Source organism: Takifugu flavidus, chromosome 12 (genome assembly GCF_003711565.1).
Source record: "Takifugu flavidus isolate HTHZ2018 chromosome 12, ASM371156v2, whole genome shotgun sequence".
NCBI classification, from domain to species: Eukaryota; Metazoa; Chordata; class Actinopteri; order Tetraodontiformes; family Tetraodontidae; genus Takifugu; species Takifugu flavidus.
Window position 1 is genome coordinate 5315413 of NC_079531.1, and position 17968 is coordinate 5333380.

The window sequence follows — 17968 nt, forward strand, 5'->3', positions numbered from 1 at the left end:
GCTCCTAAATTGTCGAATAAACCCCAGACGTGGAATTTTTTTGCCGCAGTTGTCAAAACCCAAACATCCGTCGTAGCCGATTACAACAGAACCGAATCCGTCCCCGTCTCTCTCTCTGTAAAAGGGTTTATTTTTGTTGATGTTTCCCGCCTCTGACGTTATCTGCGCGGCGTCTCTCCGCACCCCAGCCCGCTTCCAGTCGGTCAATATTTCAGACGGAGCTCCATCAGGATCAGGGGACAAGGACGAGATGGAGCCGCAGATTGCATTGATCTGCGAAAGCTAACCTCCGTCACCTCGGCCACTTCTCCCCGTCTCCATTTTCACATTGTGTGTGTTTGTTTTCCTCTCCCTCCAGCTGTTTACTCTCACATTCGTGCCCTCCCCTCGTCCCTCTTTCATACATTTTCCAGAGTAAACACTTTTCTCCCTGCCAATCTTCCCAGCGACTCCTGCCTCTCTTCTCACTCGTCTCATACCCCCCCCTCCCTTCGGTGTCCTTCCCTCCTCTCACCCCTCTCTCCCATCCCCAGCTCTATTTTTCACAGCCCGCCCTGCCTCACCCCTCTCCACCACCCTGTCTGCCTGCTATGTAGGCTACCTCCGTGGAGACCAGGCTGGTGCAGGTTTTTTTTTTTTTTTTAATTCACACTCACCTCTCTTCTGCCTTTAATTTCACCGTGTTTCCTTGTTTTTCCGAGTCTGTTCAGGTCTTTGCCTTTGTTTTTCTCCCCTGATCACAGCTTCTCTGTTACTGCCTGCTCGCATTCAGACGGTGTCGCCTGGCCGTGTTCAGCGCTGTTAAAAATCAGGCAGAGCTCCTCAGCAGATGCTGGAGATCAGCTGGAGGCGGGCAGCAGTTGTCTCGTGCTTCTGCAGATGTGCCTCACCTTTATAATTGGACCTTGGACTCCCGTCGCCTCTGCCCGCCGCTATCCGGTCTCTCACCTCTTTCCCCTCCGTCCTGAATGGGATTGTCTGTTTTACAGGTGGATCCAGATAGCTTGTCCACGTCTGTCTATCGATTGGGGCACAGCCTTCTCCAAGCCCTTGTTGTCCCCCTACGAGGTAAACGCGCAGCTCTCAACACGTTTAAACAATATCCCCGCTCTGCTAGGCGATGCTCATAGATTACAGAGAGACCTTTAATTAGGCTTAATGAAGGCCTCTGTGTGTTTGTGAACCTATCGAGGCCTGCCACTAATGCTCCATCTTCCATTCCCTTTATTTTTACTGCATGGCATTCCAACACACAAGCATCAACATCAGCAGAGGATCAGCCCCCCCTACTGGCCACAGTTATGCACGACACATCCTGCTTTCAATATACACTGGTTTTATTTATTTATTCTGAAGAGGTAAATTGGACCAAAAGCCCATGAAGATCCAAACCAAGCCTCTTAGATTTGCTATGGGTTTTTTTTCCAGGTGATTATGTAACTTTTTCAGATGGTATTTGATGTGGACTTCCATGGGAATCGGCTATAAGGTGGTTTTCCTCCCATAATGGTGAACCGCTTGTGCTGCTTTAGAAGGAGCCATTAAATGTTCACCTGACAAGGAAATCTTTTACTTTTTGCTTATGTTGAACTATTCCTGCTTGGAAACAGTGTTGTTTAATTCATTAGGATCTGTATCTATAGGTGCATTTGTGATTCAGCCCAGCTAATAGTGATGAGGGTTACATCTCCCACAAACCACACAGGACTTTCTCCTCCGTGGCATCTACAATGAAGATGAAGGGGAAGTAGACGGGAGGGTATAGTGAGTGGGGGGTGGAAGGGTGGGCATTTATTTTCAGTGTGCCTCATGTTATATTTATACTCAATAAGACACACTTGGCTTTTCTGTCGGTGCAGGGATTAGCAGCAGACGCTAGCTCGCAGAGAAGCGTGGTGGGAGGGGGTAAAAGCTGAATCTGAGCCTGGTGGAATAAGGGCAGAGGAGAGGTGGTCGGGATGGAAACGCTGAGTTTTTGGGTTGTGGGACTTGGTGAAGAAATTGTAGGTTAATTTCATCCCAGATGAATTTTGGGATGAAATGACTGCAGCGACAGCAGCCTCTTGTAGATCCACATATGGTTTATGAGTGCTGGACACCCAAAACACACCCGTGTCGCTTATTTTTAGAATTTTGATTGAAAGTAAAGTATGTAGCATCTTTGAATTAGTGTAAATATGGTGAGGTCGTATTCAGTTTGAGACAAATGAATGTTGATTAATTTATTCTGAAACGATCTGCTGCTGCTGTCAGAATCAGTGTTTGGAGACATTTTCCCTCCATATGGAGCGCTCCACATCATCAGGCCAGCTCTTTTCGCCCCTCCTTTAACAGATGTTTGGTGCTCTGACAATAGAGCCTGACAGTGACGACCCCTGCCTGTCTGCCAGACTGAATAAACTTACACCTGTCATCAAGTTCTCATCGCTGTTTTCCTCTGTTTAGCCACAAACTATAAGTTAAAGGACGGAAGAAGCATCACTTTAACACATTGTGCCAACAGACACCATTGTCTTTTCTATTTTTGTTTCGTATTACTTGTGAATCTCCTCCTTCTTTTCTCTTAGGCAGCTGTGGCGTTGCAGGAGGTAGACTGGAAGGAGGTCTACCCCATGGACTTCTACTCCAATCAAAGCCTGGGGCCGTGGGCACCCAACCATCCTGTCAACCAGCCTGCACGGCCGACTCGGAGACAGGTGAGTGAGGGCTGCTGATAAGGAGTGAATGGGACTGGAATTGAGAGGAGAGGGTGAGAAAATGAGAAAATAATATCTGTTCCGTTTGAGACTTTGAACAAGGTGTCTCCACAGTGCCACCCAGTGGCGTTTTGGTGGCACGACATGTAGGCATGGTCTGCTCTGTGAAAGGCGTGTCTATGACCTTGATTACCTTTCGTAAGAATGGGATCGGTTGTGCTTGTTTATGATGCAACAGCTCTTTTTGATGCCTGTCATTGGTGTGATCACTATCCCACTGACCTGCCTGCAGAAACAAAGCACAGAAGCAGCACTTGCCATCAAGGAATGTTCGCAGAGCAAGTGCGCCCCCTGTGGCTGCGACGGGAAGTGACGCATCGTGACTGTTGTGCAGCGCCCCTCTGCCTCAGCTCACCGACACGGGGAAGGTCAGACCAACCAAGGGAGGACACACACTAGTCCACGCAGTCCGTGTGCGGCCACAGCTAAATCCAGATGAGCTCTCGGCCCCTTAAATGGATCACCAGCTATATATAATCCCTCATTTCACCACACAGCAGATCAAACCAAATTCAGTGCTCTCATTCACGTCCCTCCACATGCGTTCTCAGAATGCACGCAGCCGCCGTTTATGTGTCGAATTCCTGCAGAGAGGAGGCTCTAGGTTACACACAAATGAGTTCTTCCCACACAAAGCAAACTTGCGGGTCTTTCTGTAATGCTTTTGTGATGGCAGATTAGAACTGTAATTGTTAATTTTGAGATGACCTTGAGGACGTTATGTGGAATTAGAGGGGCTCGCTAATGTGGGCGGCTTTAATCAACCGAGATCCTCTTGACGTTGGATGAAACAGCTTTTCAGACACAATCCCTTTGACGGCGAGGGACGCGTTGTGCTGAAGAACGCAAGATGAAAATTCCTATTTTTCCTGTTCATTTCCAAAGCTTCCGTCCGTCTTGACGGCGCGTTTTTACAGCTTTATTGATGTGCGGGCCGCTCCAGTCACGACTGTTTTCTCTCTCCTCGTTATTTATCTATGAAGGAATCTGTCAGAGCCTAAATAAATAAATAAACACGCTGCTACTCAGTTGATTGGCAGCGAGGCACCTTTGCTCTGACTTATCCCCACAACCTTTCTTTCACCGCCTTGCAGCACGCCGTCTCAGTCGGTTTCCGTGCTTCTGGGAATTCTTCTCCTTGAATGGTTTTTTTTTTTGGGTCTGATCACTCCCGTTTTACATCGCCGTTTCTCCCCGGCAACAGAGACCGGCGTGATGCAGCTCGACACGCCAGATGTCCGTTTTTCTCATGTGCCTCACGTGTTCCTTCAGCGAAGAGCGTCAGTAGGTGCTAGATGGCGGCGTGCGTTGCTTGGCAGTCGGGAATAAATTATTAGGCAGCAGAACTCCTTCTGAGCTGATGTTGAATTGTTTTCTTGGATTCAAACCATCAGGGAGATGCGGCTTTTCTTCATTTAATGTGTGCACGTTTGGAAGTCACGGCCTAAATATTTCTAATTACTGATCTTCGAAAAGTCACCTCACAACAGGAGACGGTCCCTTCAGATGTGATTCACAGTGCGCCGCAAGATCAGGCAACAGCTTTGGCATTTTAGATACTTGCAATATATTTTTGTTTTTTCCACTCACAAATGTTCCATTATTGTGAATGATGTTCTTAAAATGACAGTCTTTCTTTGTAAAATTGAAATTAAAATGAAATTTCTGCTGTTTCTTTTTTTGGTGAAAATGCCTTGTTTTTTTTCTTCGCATCAAATCAGGTCAGCAAGTTCCATCATTTGTAACCACATCACCATGGTAACAGCAGGGAAATGATACAATTGATGCAACAAATGTAACGTTTATCTTGATCTGCAGCATTTCTTAGCCCTCTTCAGCAAAACTTTGATGTTTTCTGAAAGGATGTAAACTCAGATAGATTTTTCTGAATCTTCCTAAAACTGTGATGTTTGATGGAGTTGTATTTAGGTACCTAATTTTATAATTCCAGGAACTGAAAGTCTCATCCATGTTTGTTTAATTTGACCGTGCTTACCGCTTTGTGCCCACTAGGTGGCACTGTTTGCAGGTCATTTTTCATGTCACGGCAGTGCGTAATTATGCAGCGTAACTTTCTCTTTCCACATGTTTTCAGAATCCAGCTTCACACGCATCCATCCTTTATCTGTTTACCATGTCTTATTTGCTCTTTAGACCTTTTATTTTTATTTTTAACACATTTGTAGTGTGTGTCAGATCTCCGCCTGCGTCGTTTCGAACCATCCAAAGGTCACAGGTGGATTTAGTAGATGTTTCCTAAAATTTTGCCTTTCATAAAATTGCCTGCACATACATCATTTTGAGCGTCTTAAGCCGTTTTAGTTCCTGGTAAATGATGAGTCATGGCAGAAACCTTTTTTTGTGAACGCATTATCACGTTTTAAAATAGCCCTTTGATGATGTGTTTGTTCGAGCATTTCTTGAAATCTGCAAATGCACCATTCTGACTCATTTGGAAAGAGAGAAATCTGGGAACATATTGTTCATCACTGTTTGTCTTTCTTCAGTAGCCCCGAATTCCATTCAAAGTCAGTAATTTGGTGTGATTACCTGGACCAGGAAGTGCCAGAAATGCTGCCCATCGGGTGAAAAAGGGTTCAGGAAAACAGTTCTGCTTCTCATTGTTTTATTTTACTTCTTCTTGAGCTCATTGGGTGAACGTGAGGATTATATATTAGATTTCATCGATTCCATTTGTCGTTTAAGCTTAAAGACTCGGGCGACTAAGGGACGTCGGCCGGGCTGTAGCCGCCATCCTCGCCTCCTTAAATGATTCCAATAGAGGGTCGATACACCTGATGTAAAAATGAGCCAAAGTGACAGTTCTGAGAAGAAACCCGGTTCCTCAAAGTTCTTAGCCATTTAACGAGCGGTTGATCTGAACCTGGAGTGATCACGTCTTTAGGCTGCTGCCTCTGTGTGGGAGAGAAGCAGCCCGGGCGGCCAAACAACACTGCACACGGAAAATCATTAAGAGGTTGGCGAAGTCTTAAGTGTGAAAAAAAGAGATGGAGAGAGAGGAGAAAGTTCTGTAAAGAGATGACCAATCGTGCGTGGGAGGTCAGCCCGGCCCTGGTCATCGGCGTTACATTTCATATCGCAGGAGAAAGCCCAGACTGAAAGGTCAGCATCTGAAGGGCCCGTTGCTCTGAGCCAAGATGATGGTTTTTCTCTCCAGAACTTCAGACGCTTGAGTGCTAACGAACATCTTTGTCAAACCAAACCTTCGGGTTAATCGGTTATCGTGTGAAAAATGAAGTCAGTGCACCAGAATGTTCCGCATCTCAAAGTGTTTATTGTCATTTGCACGCTCTCGCTTCCCCTTCAGGGAGGCTTTCTTCCTCAGCTTCACTCTGAACAGACCATCATGTCCCACCCAAAGATACAAAGAGTCTGGAGCGCTCTCGCTGGATTCATCTGTGAGATCTGACACATTAAGCAGGGGTGGAATTCAGAGGAAAGCAGTTTCGGGATGTCCTGAACCAACAAATGAGTCTTTTCAGACATCGAGTCCTGCGTCTTTGTCCTCCTGGAACGGGTGGAGCTCTTCGATGATGTCGGCGTGTTTTTTGCATCCCTGGAGTGTCAGAAATGCCTCCTCCTGCGAGCTCACGTGTGTTGGGTTCAGAGAGTTCAGTTACATGTATCTTTAGTCAACCCAGACTCACTACGCAGCTACAATCAATAAAAAAATAAAGAATCTTCACACGTTACCTTGATTAATGAAGCCTTTCTCTGGCCAGCGTCTCACCAGTTGTGTCTTTTGCCCCCTAGCGACCATGGCTGTAGACTGTTACCACTGGTGCAGTTGCTACAGTAACAATCTAATGCCACGGTAACCATGGAGACAGCTGCGGAAATATGATTGGCTGCGGTCGGCGCTGACGTTGGCGGGCGTTTGTGTTGCTGATGCAGCCTTCAGTAATGCTGCTGGGGGGGGCGGGGGGGTACAGTAGAGCAGCGTCTCGTCCCTGCTGAACTGTCACAGGGGCAGAGGTTTGTCAGGCGTCAGTAGCCATGACTGTAGACTGTTACTGTACTTGGGAGCGGTTTTAGCAGTAAGCAGTCTAGAGCCAAGGTGTTGATGCGCTGACCTCAGTGGTGAGTCGGCCTGCTGAGAGAGCACAGGAGGGGGTCACGGCGTGCGTGCACAAGGTCACGCGGGCCTTAAATCTTTACACGTGTTGTCAAGGAGAGAGGTGTGCGCGCAGAGCACCCGCCGATACCCGCGCGTGCTGCACAGCCGCTAGCCAAACGGTGTCCGGAGCCGTGACACAGCTCCCAGGGTGACGCGCTCTCCCCCACCCACGGCCTCCACGCCGCTTCCATTGCCCACTTGTTGTGTTTGTTGTATCGATTTACATGCCGATTATCTGTGAGTCAGCCACAGGATACGGGCAAAACGGGAGCTGCGGGCGCTTTGGTGGCTTATGCAAGCTGAAGTGAGTAACTGTGGCGCTGACGTCAACAGTCGCACAATTTGCGATCTCGGTTGTTTTAGTGATTTCTGTAGGAAGGGAAAAGACAAAGGGTGGCTCGCGGGCGTCCCGGAATGCCCTAAACCTGTTGCTTGGTGGCGATTGTGTCCTTGTCTGCTGGTCTTCCAGGCAGTTTATCTGTCTCTTGTCTCTGTCCAGGGTCCTGAAGGACTGACCCACAGTCCTGACCCAGATTCTCCCCCTGCTGTCCTAATTATCTTTCCAGCGGCACCCTTTTGGGGTTATCTTTGTGCCTTTCCGTTTGGTTTCCCCCACACGCGCAGGTCAAAAAGGATCAAATATTCACATTCTGCTGAAGGACCAGATCACCTGAAACCTGTTCTAGCTGTTCCATTTGATTCAATATGAGTGATGACCGTGTGACAAGGTCAGAGATCTCTAGCTTCAGGTTGTGACATCGAAATGCAGGCGCGAGCGTCACCGCGCGCCCTCAGGACCGCGGACAGCGCCGCACCGCTCGGACGGCAGAACGCGTGCGTAAAAGTACCGGTTTGGGTACTTTTGTGATATTCTAATTGTTATTCTAGTCATAACGTCCTTTCAGGAGTCACACTGGGGACCTTTCATCGCATCCCCAGGCCTTTCCAACGCCCCCCAAACCCACCCCCCGTCAGATTTCCCCCCACTCCCGACGCGTGGGGACACATAGCAATGAAGCGCGTACGCGCCCGGCTGTGCCTTTAAAGCCTCCGGACGTGTGATTGGAAGTCGTCGACTTGTGCGCAGGAATGACGCAAACTTGACTTCATCTCAGGAGCGCGTCACGATGTTTCAGCGATAAGACGAGACCGAGAAGCGACCTTCGAATACACAAATACTCGACCGTTCTTACACCCAGTATTATTTTCCCGCGTTTCGATTTGGGGGATTTGCCCCCCTGCCACTTAATGTTTCGCCACTAGCTTCGTATCTCGGCTGGTATCACGGCCTGGACCAGAGCGCCCAGAACACACTGCCCTGCCCCGGTCGCGTTAAAGCGTTACGCAGCCCCCGAACCACCGCAAGCGGCGGACCCCCACAAGTCAAGAAAACCGACAAGCAGGTCGTGACTGACTCCTGCTGTCCGTGGCTGCAGCCTGGTTAACATTCGGTCAGCGCAGCCTCCACCCTCCACCCTCCGAGACACGCTCCCCCCCCCCCCTCCACAGTTGTCACTGCCCATGTGCGCCAAAGTGACTCACACTGCAGTAACTTGGAGCTTCTGTCTTCTACCGTAGATTCTCCCAATGTCACGCAGGGGGAAAAAATATCCAATATCTCGCGTTGATTTACCGAAACTGGCTCCTCTTGTAATTTGGTGCGCGCACGGATCATCGCGGATCGAACCGAAAGATTAAATGTAAGTTTGGGAAAAAATAAATAGACGGCGCAGTGAAAAGGGAAGGGAAACTCACCTGCTCTTGCGCTTCATCCGCTGCTGAGGCGTCTTCATTAGTCTTCAAATGAAGAATTTTAATTGGGTGGGGGGAGGAGGGGGCTCAAATTCAAACTTAATTCATTTGGTCGCCGCCTTTCCCTCCCGAATCTGCCAAATGAGCCCAGGTTGGCGCGTCACTTTCATCAAAAGGTTGAGGATTCGTGCTCCCAACCTGCCCTGTCGCTCCTGCGCCTCGACGTCTCGTGAAATTCAGCGGGTCGTCCCGGCGATGCGCTCTTATAGAGCCGCCGTAGTACTAGTAATGGAGATGGGAGGGGACACTCATTCATTCAGAAGCATCACCTCCATGGGCCATCTACGTGCGCTCTTACGTCATCAAGGAAACGTAGTCAGCACGAGGACACTCAGGGTTCCGCGAGCGCAGGAAAGAGGAAGAGGGTGGGGGATGGTGGGAGTGTGACGTAGTCATGGGATAATCTTTGACTTTTTAGTGTTTATTTGTCCAAGTTTATTGTCTGCGGGCGCTCAAACTTCTCCGCAAACAGAAATCTTCTCTTTCATTTCTGGTTTGATTTTTTTTTTCCCTTTTAATTATCACTTTTCTGTGACACAGAAGCCCTGAATGAGGGCGCTCATTAGTCATGTCCCAAAATGTTGGTCCATATTTCCCACAATGCAACTGGTGACTCCTCATCATAATCTCAGCTACTGTTCAGAAAGAAACTTTTTGCAGCCCACCTGTAAATGTGACGTTACACCTCGTTAGAAAGAATCTTTGGGCGTCCGAGAGGGCAAATCCAAATTTGTATGTATGGATTTTTGCCCTCAGCGAAAGTTTTGACCTCTTCAAGCTTATTAAATGTTTCTCCTCATCGACAGGGAAGCCTGGAGTGAAAAAACGAATTAAAATCGAACTGGAATCCATCAGGTCAGGAATTTTAGCATCTGGGTTATTCCCACCTGTCAGAACTGGTTAAAACCAAAAACATGAGACATCTTCTAGTAGATCAATCAGAACGCAGGTCCTGGAAGGCCTCGTGGTGTTGGGTTTTACTTTGCTACCATTATAACCAGCAGATCACACACACCAACTCCACATAAAAGTTTAATGGAATCTGTAACACGTACTGAATCGTTGTCAACTTAAAGGTGAGGCAACACTTTTCTGAATCAGCGGAATCTTTTTTTTTTTTTTGATGTTCGTAGTCTCAAGGATCTACAGTCGCACACGTCAGCCTCCACAGCCGACCGATGTGAGTCAGAACAGAGGCCTCCTGGGAAATGTCTGTGTGTTACGTGCGTGTGTGTTGCCCACCTGAGTCTTAATGTGGACCCAGTAGGGCGACCCTTAACCCCAACCCTCTGTTTGACCCCACCTCGGCTTCTCTTCTTCACTGTTTTGCATCTTACAAGTGGGAAGATGGCAGATAGCAGAAAAGGGAGGAGCAGCGGGGGATTCGGATGTTAGCGGCGTTTCAAGGAAGTGCTGAGGGCCTCCGGGGAACGAGAGCATCCACATATGCACGGTTCCAATCAACCGCTCGCCTAATTAAGTCTGTGACGGCGCGCAGCCCCCCCCCCCCATTTGTCCTGGAAACGCGTGAAAAGATTCCGCCATTGACGTATTCGCTCTCGTAACATGAAATACGAGATACATCACGTCAGTGGGAGCGAAAGAGTCTCAGCACAGCACACAGTTGAAGGCTGATGTCCCCCCTCCCACCCCGATTCTTTACCCTAAGGCTGTGTTTTGAAGTCTTTGCCTCACATTCCATCACCCCCATCTCTCCCCGCTTCACCATCTCAAACCACCTTTAAAAAAAACAAAAACCCACACATGCATTCTGAGGCAGTTTCATGTGTCAGAGATGTGTGGAGACCCCTTTAGATGTGCACCATTGGTATTCTACACCTGTAACCCCCCCCCCCCCCACCCCCCCCCCCCCCACCTCCATTATTCCCCCATCCCCAACACATTTCATACTAACACCCAAAAATTCAATTCTCTCTTAGTTGACTGTGAAACCAGGCTCAATATTCACCTGTACACCCCCTCACACACACTAATCTGCATCATCACCCTTCTTTAACCCCCCACCCCCACCCCCACCCGCACATATTCTCCTCATTTCTGTCCCTCATTCTTCCAGTTTTGTCTTGTGCTGGGGGGGGGCACGATGAGGCACCTGATGCATATTCATTTAGGGCTCCCCTTTGCCATCGGCACCTCCCCACTCCAGGGGACTACGCCAGCACTCATGAAAGTTTTATCACCCATCTCTGGCTTCGCCATCATTAAATAAGAGAGCGGGGGGGGGGGGGGGGAGATTCTGATCAGGTTCTAGACCTTCCGGTATCTGGTGACTCATCTGGACCAGGTCGACGCTCTGACTCAGCTGCTGATCACGATCCAGAAATCCAGAAGAGTCGCTAGCGAGATTTCGCATTTGCGCCCCCCGACGTCGTTTCTCTGGTAGACATCTGCGGGATGGGGGGGTCATCGGTCATCTTTGAAGTGATCCTGTCTGTCAGTGGAGGAGGGAGGAGTTCTGGAGAGACAGGAAGTCATCCTGGAAAATGAAAAATTCCTTCCTAAAGCTCAGCTTGTTGCCCTCCGGCTCATATTAATGATGCAATGTTAATGTTTCTATCAGTCGGCCCCACTAACCCGCCAAAGCTCTCAGTAGCAGCTGTTGTATAACATACGTGCACGTTACATAAATGTATCCTCATGTCAGACGGAGTTAACAGGCTTGTTCTCTTAAATTTTCGGTCCCAAGGAGCGCTGCGATACTTCAGCTATTCCAGTCTCTGCTCCACCCCCAGTCTTCAGCTCCTCATCCATCCTTCCCTGAGTTGTCCACACACACCACACATGACTCATCCAGATGACTCAACCCTACCCCACCCTCCTCTCTCCCCCCACTACACACACACACACACACACACACGCACACACATCTTTGTATTATCTCTCCCTGTTAACCTTGACAGAGAAACACAGAGAGGTGCTGGTATTGTAAGATGGAGCCGGAGATCTGCAGCAACCTCCATGTTTTATATGCTGTAGGACCACCCCCCCCTTTTTTTTTTCTTTATTAATAAATCTCTTGAAATCGGCATAACATATACCACACGCCCCTGCTATGGAGACGACAAATCGCTCTGCGTTTTACCAACTTTCAGATTCAGGGCTCTCTTCTCTGCGCTAAATGTTGGCGGATGGAGACACCAAAGGTGCCATTTTCTTTCGCTGTATGTGCGTGAAATTGCAGATTTGAAATGGGCACAATTATGCACTTTTACTTTTGCGCAGTGGGTAAGAGACGAAACAATATCCCCATCAACACTATTGTCACCTAGTCGGAGAGTGCTTAAAATTAAAGTCACATCTAGCTATTTTTCCACCATTTGGTTTTTAATTAAATTAGATCTTTAAACAGAGAGACTTAATACACTTGGATATCTGCGCTTAAGTGTAAAAATAAATGAGCAAAGAGAAACTCGTCTTGTTCCCAGTCCACTGGCATTCCAGGCCGCACCATCTCAGACGCGTCAACATGCTCTGCATGTTCTTACACTCACCCGCCAGCAGATGTCAGTGTTGGGCTGGTTAAGCTTCCAGGCAGCTCCAGTTTAATCACCCATCCGCCGGCGGGGCTGGGCCTCTCCGAGCTGACGCTGGGTCACAGGCGTGTTACAACCGCTTCAACACGGCTCTGACAAACACTGAGTGACACTTACACTTACAGGCTGTTTAGATGATTTCAAACTAAACTGTCTTTAGGCTGTGGAGGGATACGCCTGGAACGCCTGATGCATAGGAATCTTTGATCTATTATGTATTCATTTTCCACGGGGAAGAGAATTCAGACCAGCGGTCTTGTTTCATACCGCTTATCTTTTCTTGGGAAGTGGGCCTGATGTCTGCTGTCATCCTTTGAAAGTGTCCGATCTCTGTCATGTCCCATTTATAATTCACCACAATGGTGAACAAATGGGATTCATGCATCCTTAAAATCTCAGCATTCCCAGTCTGCATGTGCACTGGAAGCTCTCCAGTGGATCCATTTTTAATGACACATATTGCAGGTGTGTCTTGCACCATGCGTACAGCTGCAGATTCTTGTATCAGGCCCCTTGATCCAAAGGTTTTATTACATTTATAAATTCTTGTAAGAATAATCCTAGTGAATCCTAATGATTCTAGATTAATCTCTCAGCCTTACATCCGCGGGGCTAGGGCATAGGAACATTCACCTACATTCACCCCCAGAGGGATTCAAACCTAAAACCTTCTTGTTGTGCTGTAAAGGGCCATCTACTTTAGCATACATTAGCATTTAGCTACTGCCACCTGCTAACTGGTCGAATCAGACAAGTAAACCAGGGAATTGTGTTATTTACATAAAGGATATTGCTGGCCATGATCCCTGCACCGTATAATAACATATAAATTAATAAAAAGCTGAGGTCAAGTTCCGGTCAGTGACCTCTGTGGCCCTGTTGGATCATGTTACTGGATCATGTGACACAATCCCACATGCTACAAAAAAGACAGCAGATTGAGGCTAGAGTGACTCCGAAGCCTCGAGACAGTGAAGGGCTGCCGCTGTGTCCGAGTCGTGCACTGTGCACAGGCACGTGCCATATGTACGCCCTTGCGGTCTGGCCCAAGTCACGTCCTCCAGTGTGACGCTTGTGGGAATGAGGCGAGTGCGGCGAAGCCCAGCTCATAAAACTTTGCTCCCTGGCACTATCCTGCTTCCCCTACAGACGGGGAACCAGTGACCACACAGGCGGTCAAAACCAGGAGCTTCCTTCTACAGCTGCATTTTCCACACGTGGGGGTCAGGACCTTTCGGCTATTGGCAACAGCGGCTTCGTCTCTGAGAGCGGTTTCACTTCAGCTTAGCAGAGGACGTCTGACTTCTTATGCAAGATGCATTCACGAGCGGCTCTAAATGATCCAAACGTGTCGCCTTCTTTAACATTAGAGTCTAAAAACGGAATTTCTGCCTCCTTATTGGATCCTGAAATTCCTGGAAAAGTCCAATTTTGGAGCAGCCCCTGACTAACGTGAACTTAAAATCCAAGATGGCCGCCGTTCCTCCCGTAAGGGGTTGGTAGCAGCTAGCATCTCTAGAGACAGTAACAGAGGCTTTTCTGGGGGGCAAAACATGATTGTGAGCTAATATCTAACTTCCATGATTCCGGATCATGGTTGCGAGCACCATGCCAAATACCCCCTCCACAACATGTGGCATTAAAGTCCTCGGTGTGCTCAGAAGTAGCCACAAATGCAACATGAGAAAGTTCACACTGAAGTAAACGTAACTGAAAGCTTGTGGCTCTCAGCTGACCTCTGGTTCATTTCGAAGTAGCAGAAGTGACGCTGTGGTTTTCTGTTTGTGTTCCGATACAAACCAGTGAGGGTGGAAGTGCCTGTGCCCCGTCAGTGCACCCCCGCGTTTTTAACACGTGCGCGCTATTGCTCTTCCTTTCTCAGAGGCGTCACAAAAAATAAGACGGGGGGGGGGGGTTGCTGAAATAAATCAGTGGTTGTTGGGTGTTTTTCCACCACAGGAGTCAATCATTCCTGTCATCTCTCTCTCTGTCCAGTGTAAAGATGCTAAATCTAGACGCTCCCTTCTTTGTGCGCCTTTTTTGTGAGCGTGCCAGGGCAGAAGACGTAGCCGCCGCCGGCTCCAGTGTCCCGACCTCAGTTAGATGGCTCCATCCGGGTGCCCTCAAACTCTTGGCAGGCTCCCTCCCTGCCAGTAAATGTCACTGTCCTTCCTGGGAAGATATACAAACCTGCAGCCGTCTGCCAAGTGACATTATCTTAAATCAGCGGCGCTATCTTCTCATACCTTCTGTGTGTGTGTGTGTGTGTGTGTGTGTGTGTGCGTGCAGGATGTGGCGAGGACTCTTCACTCTATAAGCATTTCTATATTCTTGTGTCTCACATCCAGCTTCCGTGTACCCAGCCACCATCCGCCACAGCAAGCGTGCCTCTTTCCTCTTTAGGGAGGAATCTCTTTTACGTAACCTCTAGTTGATCGGAGCGGGAGCTGGGACACAGTGTGGGTACCACTGGAACCAGTTTGGCATTAGGTAATCAGCTTAACACCTTCCGCCATGCGCCGAAATATAAATTAAGCTGCCCACAACGCGGCCTCCTCTTTTTTCTCCTACTCTCCCACGTCCCTGCGGAAGTTTTTCCGCTTTTATTAGGCGTTTGGCAACGATCTTCCCATCAGCTCAAACGTGCAAAACTGTCCTTGTTTGATGACCTGAATAGAGCTGCAACTAACCCGGTTGAACCAGGCAGCTGTCGTGTTGCTTTAAGGCCTCTTGATCTGGTTTATTCACCTCTTTCCACGCCTCGGTGTTTTCCTTGACTGTGAACTGTGCTCACACTTCCTATAGGCTACATGCACACAGGTCACACGCTCACATTTTTGCTGCATGTAATCCTCCAGTACAATGCAGTCCGACATCAGGGAGACACATGTGTTTCTGCTAAGATGCCCCCCCCCTCCCTTTTCACTCCGCTCGCCATTCCAGACGCAGCGATTGAGTCTTGAATGGATGTATGGATGTGATTGTGACGGGCTGTCAGGGGTCCGGGGCCAGATGCGTCAGATCGAGGTGTACGAATGCCAAAGCAGCTGCTCTTGGCACAACCTGAGTTTGGGGGGGGGGGGGGGGGGGGGGGGTCTTTTTTTAAAGAAGACTTTATCCTAAATGCATAATGGACAGACGGGGGAGGGGGACGAGAGGACCTGGATCACGATTTTTGGCCCGTGAGATTAAAACAATTGTCAGCCTGCGCACGTTTATCAGAGAGACGGCTGGACTCAGGAGGAAAAGCCTTCAAACGGTACCAGCGAAGGAGGCTGATCTGGAAAAACACATCCACATGCTCGCGGACGGACAGCGCGTTACAGCCCAAATGGACGATTCGATTTGCACTTTAAAAACAACAGAGGCAGTCCAAACATGTAAAAGAAAAGTTCGAGCGAGGACGACGATGTTGTGCACTCCGACACGTACCGCTTGTCCGAGGGCTGCAGGTGTCAGGGGGGGTGAAAACCACAGGAAAAGCCGTGATGTCATGTCTGTGGTGCTTCTTTCCTTCACAACCAGGTCAAGCCTTGTCAGATTTCTGAAACCAAAAGCTGCATCTATCTTTAACTGAAGTCATTTGGGGAGGACAGATTGTCTATTATATTATTACTATTATTATTATATTACATTATCAACACAGGAAGGTGGAAACGTTGCCTTCTTTCCCCCATCTGTGTTCTAAACGTGCAGGGGAGACGATGTCACCGGTGCGCCGCCGTGATCGGCGTGGCCGGCCGCCCTGGAAGATGATGATCACCATCGTGACTCACCAGAGGAGAGAGGGAGAGAGAGGCGGTGCGAGCCATGGGTGTCGGTGGGCAGAGAAAAGAGAAAAGAAAGCTGCACCTTGGCAGCTGTTGCCAGGGTTACCGTCTCTCTTCAGCGGCGGCAGACACATAGAAACAAGGACAGGACGCTCAACAATACCTACCTGTTGGACATGAGGGGAAGAAGGTACATAAATGCCTCCTGACGTGTCGGTGCTCCCACTTTAACGTCTGGCTTTCCACCTGTCATGACTCTCCGAGTCTTTCAACACCCCTTCAAAATATTCCCAAATAAAAGAAAGGATGCAATGTGGTTCTGGTCAACCTTCTCACGGACGCACCTGCAGAGGTTGGGAGTCTGTTTGGACGGGGAGTCGGCCAAGGACGTCAGAGGAATGCCGTCAGGCTCAGCAGAAGCCAGAGGTTCTTCCCAACGTGATTAAATCTTGAAACTCCGCTGGATCCCGATTTCTTTTGCCTGACGTGAGCACGTAAACAGCGTGCACATGTGGCACCGAAAGGGACATGTGATCACGTGCTCCGCCAGCACTTTGGTGCCATCCATAGGTCCGATTTCAAGCACTTCCTGCTGTGTTTGCAAGAACTTTTATAATAACTGATGAAACAATTCAAAGGAAAGACCTTGATGTGTTGGATCTTTTCATGAAATAGAGTTGAGTGTGTGTGTGTGTGTGTGTGTGTGTGTGTGTGTGTGTGTGTGTGTGTGTGTGTGTGTGCCCGCGCCCACGTCTCCCTCCAAAGGTAGCACTTAACCTAATGGGGATTAGCGTTTGACTGGGGGATAAACAACCTCGCCACTTGTGTTAGCTGAAGTGCCAGACCTGCTCGAGGTCGTCCCTTTAAAAAAAAGAAAAGAAAAGCTCACAAGTGAGTGTGTATAATCTATAGAAAACACTCTTATAGTGTGTTGATACTGAAGGTGATTTATAGGAGGCTCCACAGAGGCTACTGTGTACTATTGTTTTAATCCAGCCTGCTCCGGGTCACTGCTTTGTTGAGGTCTTTTAAAATAACTGTTGAAGTTAAAGGCAGCCATTAACTCTTGACTGATGGCTGCATCTTCGTGCCCTCGGCCACTTTTTTCTTAACTGTCTCCGGCTGCTGTTGCTCCTCTCCTCACAGATTAACCTTCATGTGCTGAGGAGTCGGTCGGAAGTTAAAGAACCAGGTTGGTCTCATTTCCACTGACCTTCCCGACTGCATTCAAAGCGCCTCTTCAACCCATCAAACCCAGGCCTCTGTTCTGACCACTGGAAACAGCCGTATTCCTCATCCAAAATGTGTTTTCCTTTAACATGTCCGACCGTTTGGATAAACGATCCGGACCTTCCTGACATGTAGGCTTTGGGATCTTGGGATGTATACATCTTTGTCTGCAGACGTGTCAAACGATTGCACCACCCTTATCCTGGAGGTTTAAAAGTGCGCGGCACGTCATAAATATGAAGGCCTAATCTCCGTCTCAAACCCCGTGAAAAATTTATGGCGCAGGAGGCTTGGATGGATGAGGACGTGCACGCGGGCCGGCATCATTGCCAGCGTTGTTTGTTTTACAGCAGACAAAATGGGACGGTATCTGCACAGTATAAATCAGTTAGTAGCCCAGCTCGATTCACACGGGCCCGGAGGAATCTGACTTTTGTTCTGACTCACATTATGGCCGAGTCTTTCCAACATTCCTCCAAATTTGTGCGAGCGAGTTTTGAACACATTTAGGCTGAAGACCTGTGGCTATATATATATTAAAAATTGCCTTATTTGATGTATTATTTTAAGACTCACCCTCATATAATAACTGTCAGAACAAAGGGGCTTGACCGTCCCTTCCCTGCTTTTGCTAATTGTGCCTCTTGAGACGTCATCACACATGCGGGTGTCGGGTTGTGTAAACGACCGGAAGTGCAGTTCAAAGGG

At 48.5% G+C, this 17968-nt stretch overlaps 1 protein-coding gene and 1 long non-coding RNA gene across 3 annotated transcripts in view; one reads left to right on the top strand and one right to left on the bottom strand.

Annotated features, from left to right (window-relative positions):
* The window catches only part of dph1 (diphthamide biosynthesis 1), a 34525-nt gene extending 30079 nt beyond the window's left edge, over positions 1-4446 (top strand). For both annotated transcript variants that reach the window (XM_057049253.1, XM_057049252.1), the window contains exons 11-13: positions 990-1068; positions 2568-2696; positions 2989-4446. In XM_057049253.1, coding sequence (XP_056905233.1) covers positions 990-1068; positions 2568-2696; positions 2989-3069 — 289 coding nt within the window. In that variant the 3' untranslated portion in view covers positions 3070-4446. The remainder of the gene's footprint in view (positions 1-989; positions 1069-2567; positions 2697-2988) is intronic.
* A 1585-nt stretch (positions 4447-6031) lies between these two features.
* On the bottom strand, positions 6032-8894 carry LOC130534751 (uncharacterized). Its single transcript, XR_008952962.1, has 2 exons — positions 8650-8894; positions 6032-6870 (listed from the first exon to the last, which is right to left on the bottom strand). It is a non-coding gene; the product is annotated as an uncharacterized LOC130534751 (long non-coding RNA).
* Between the last annotated feature and the right edge of the window lie 9074 nt (positions 8895-17968).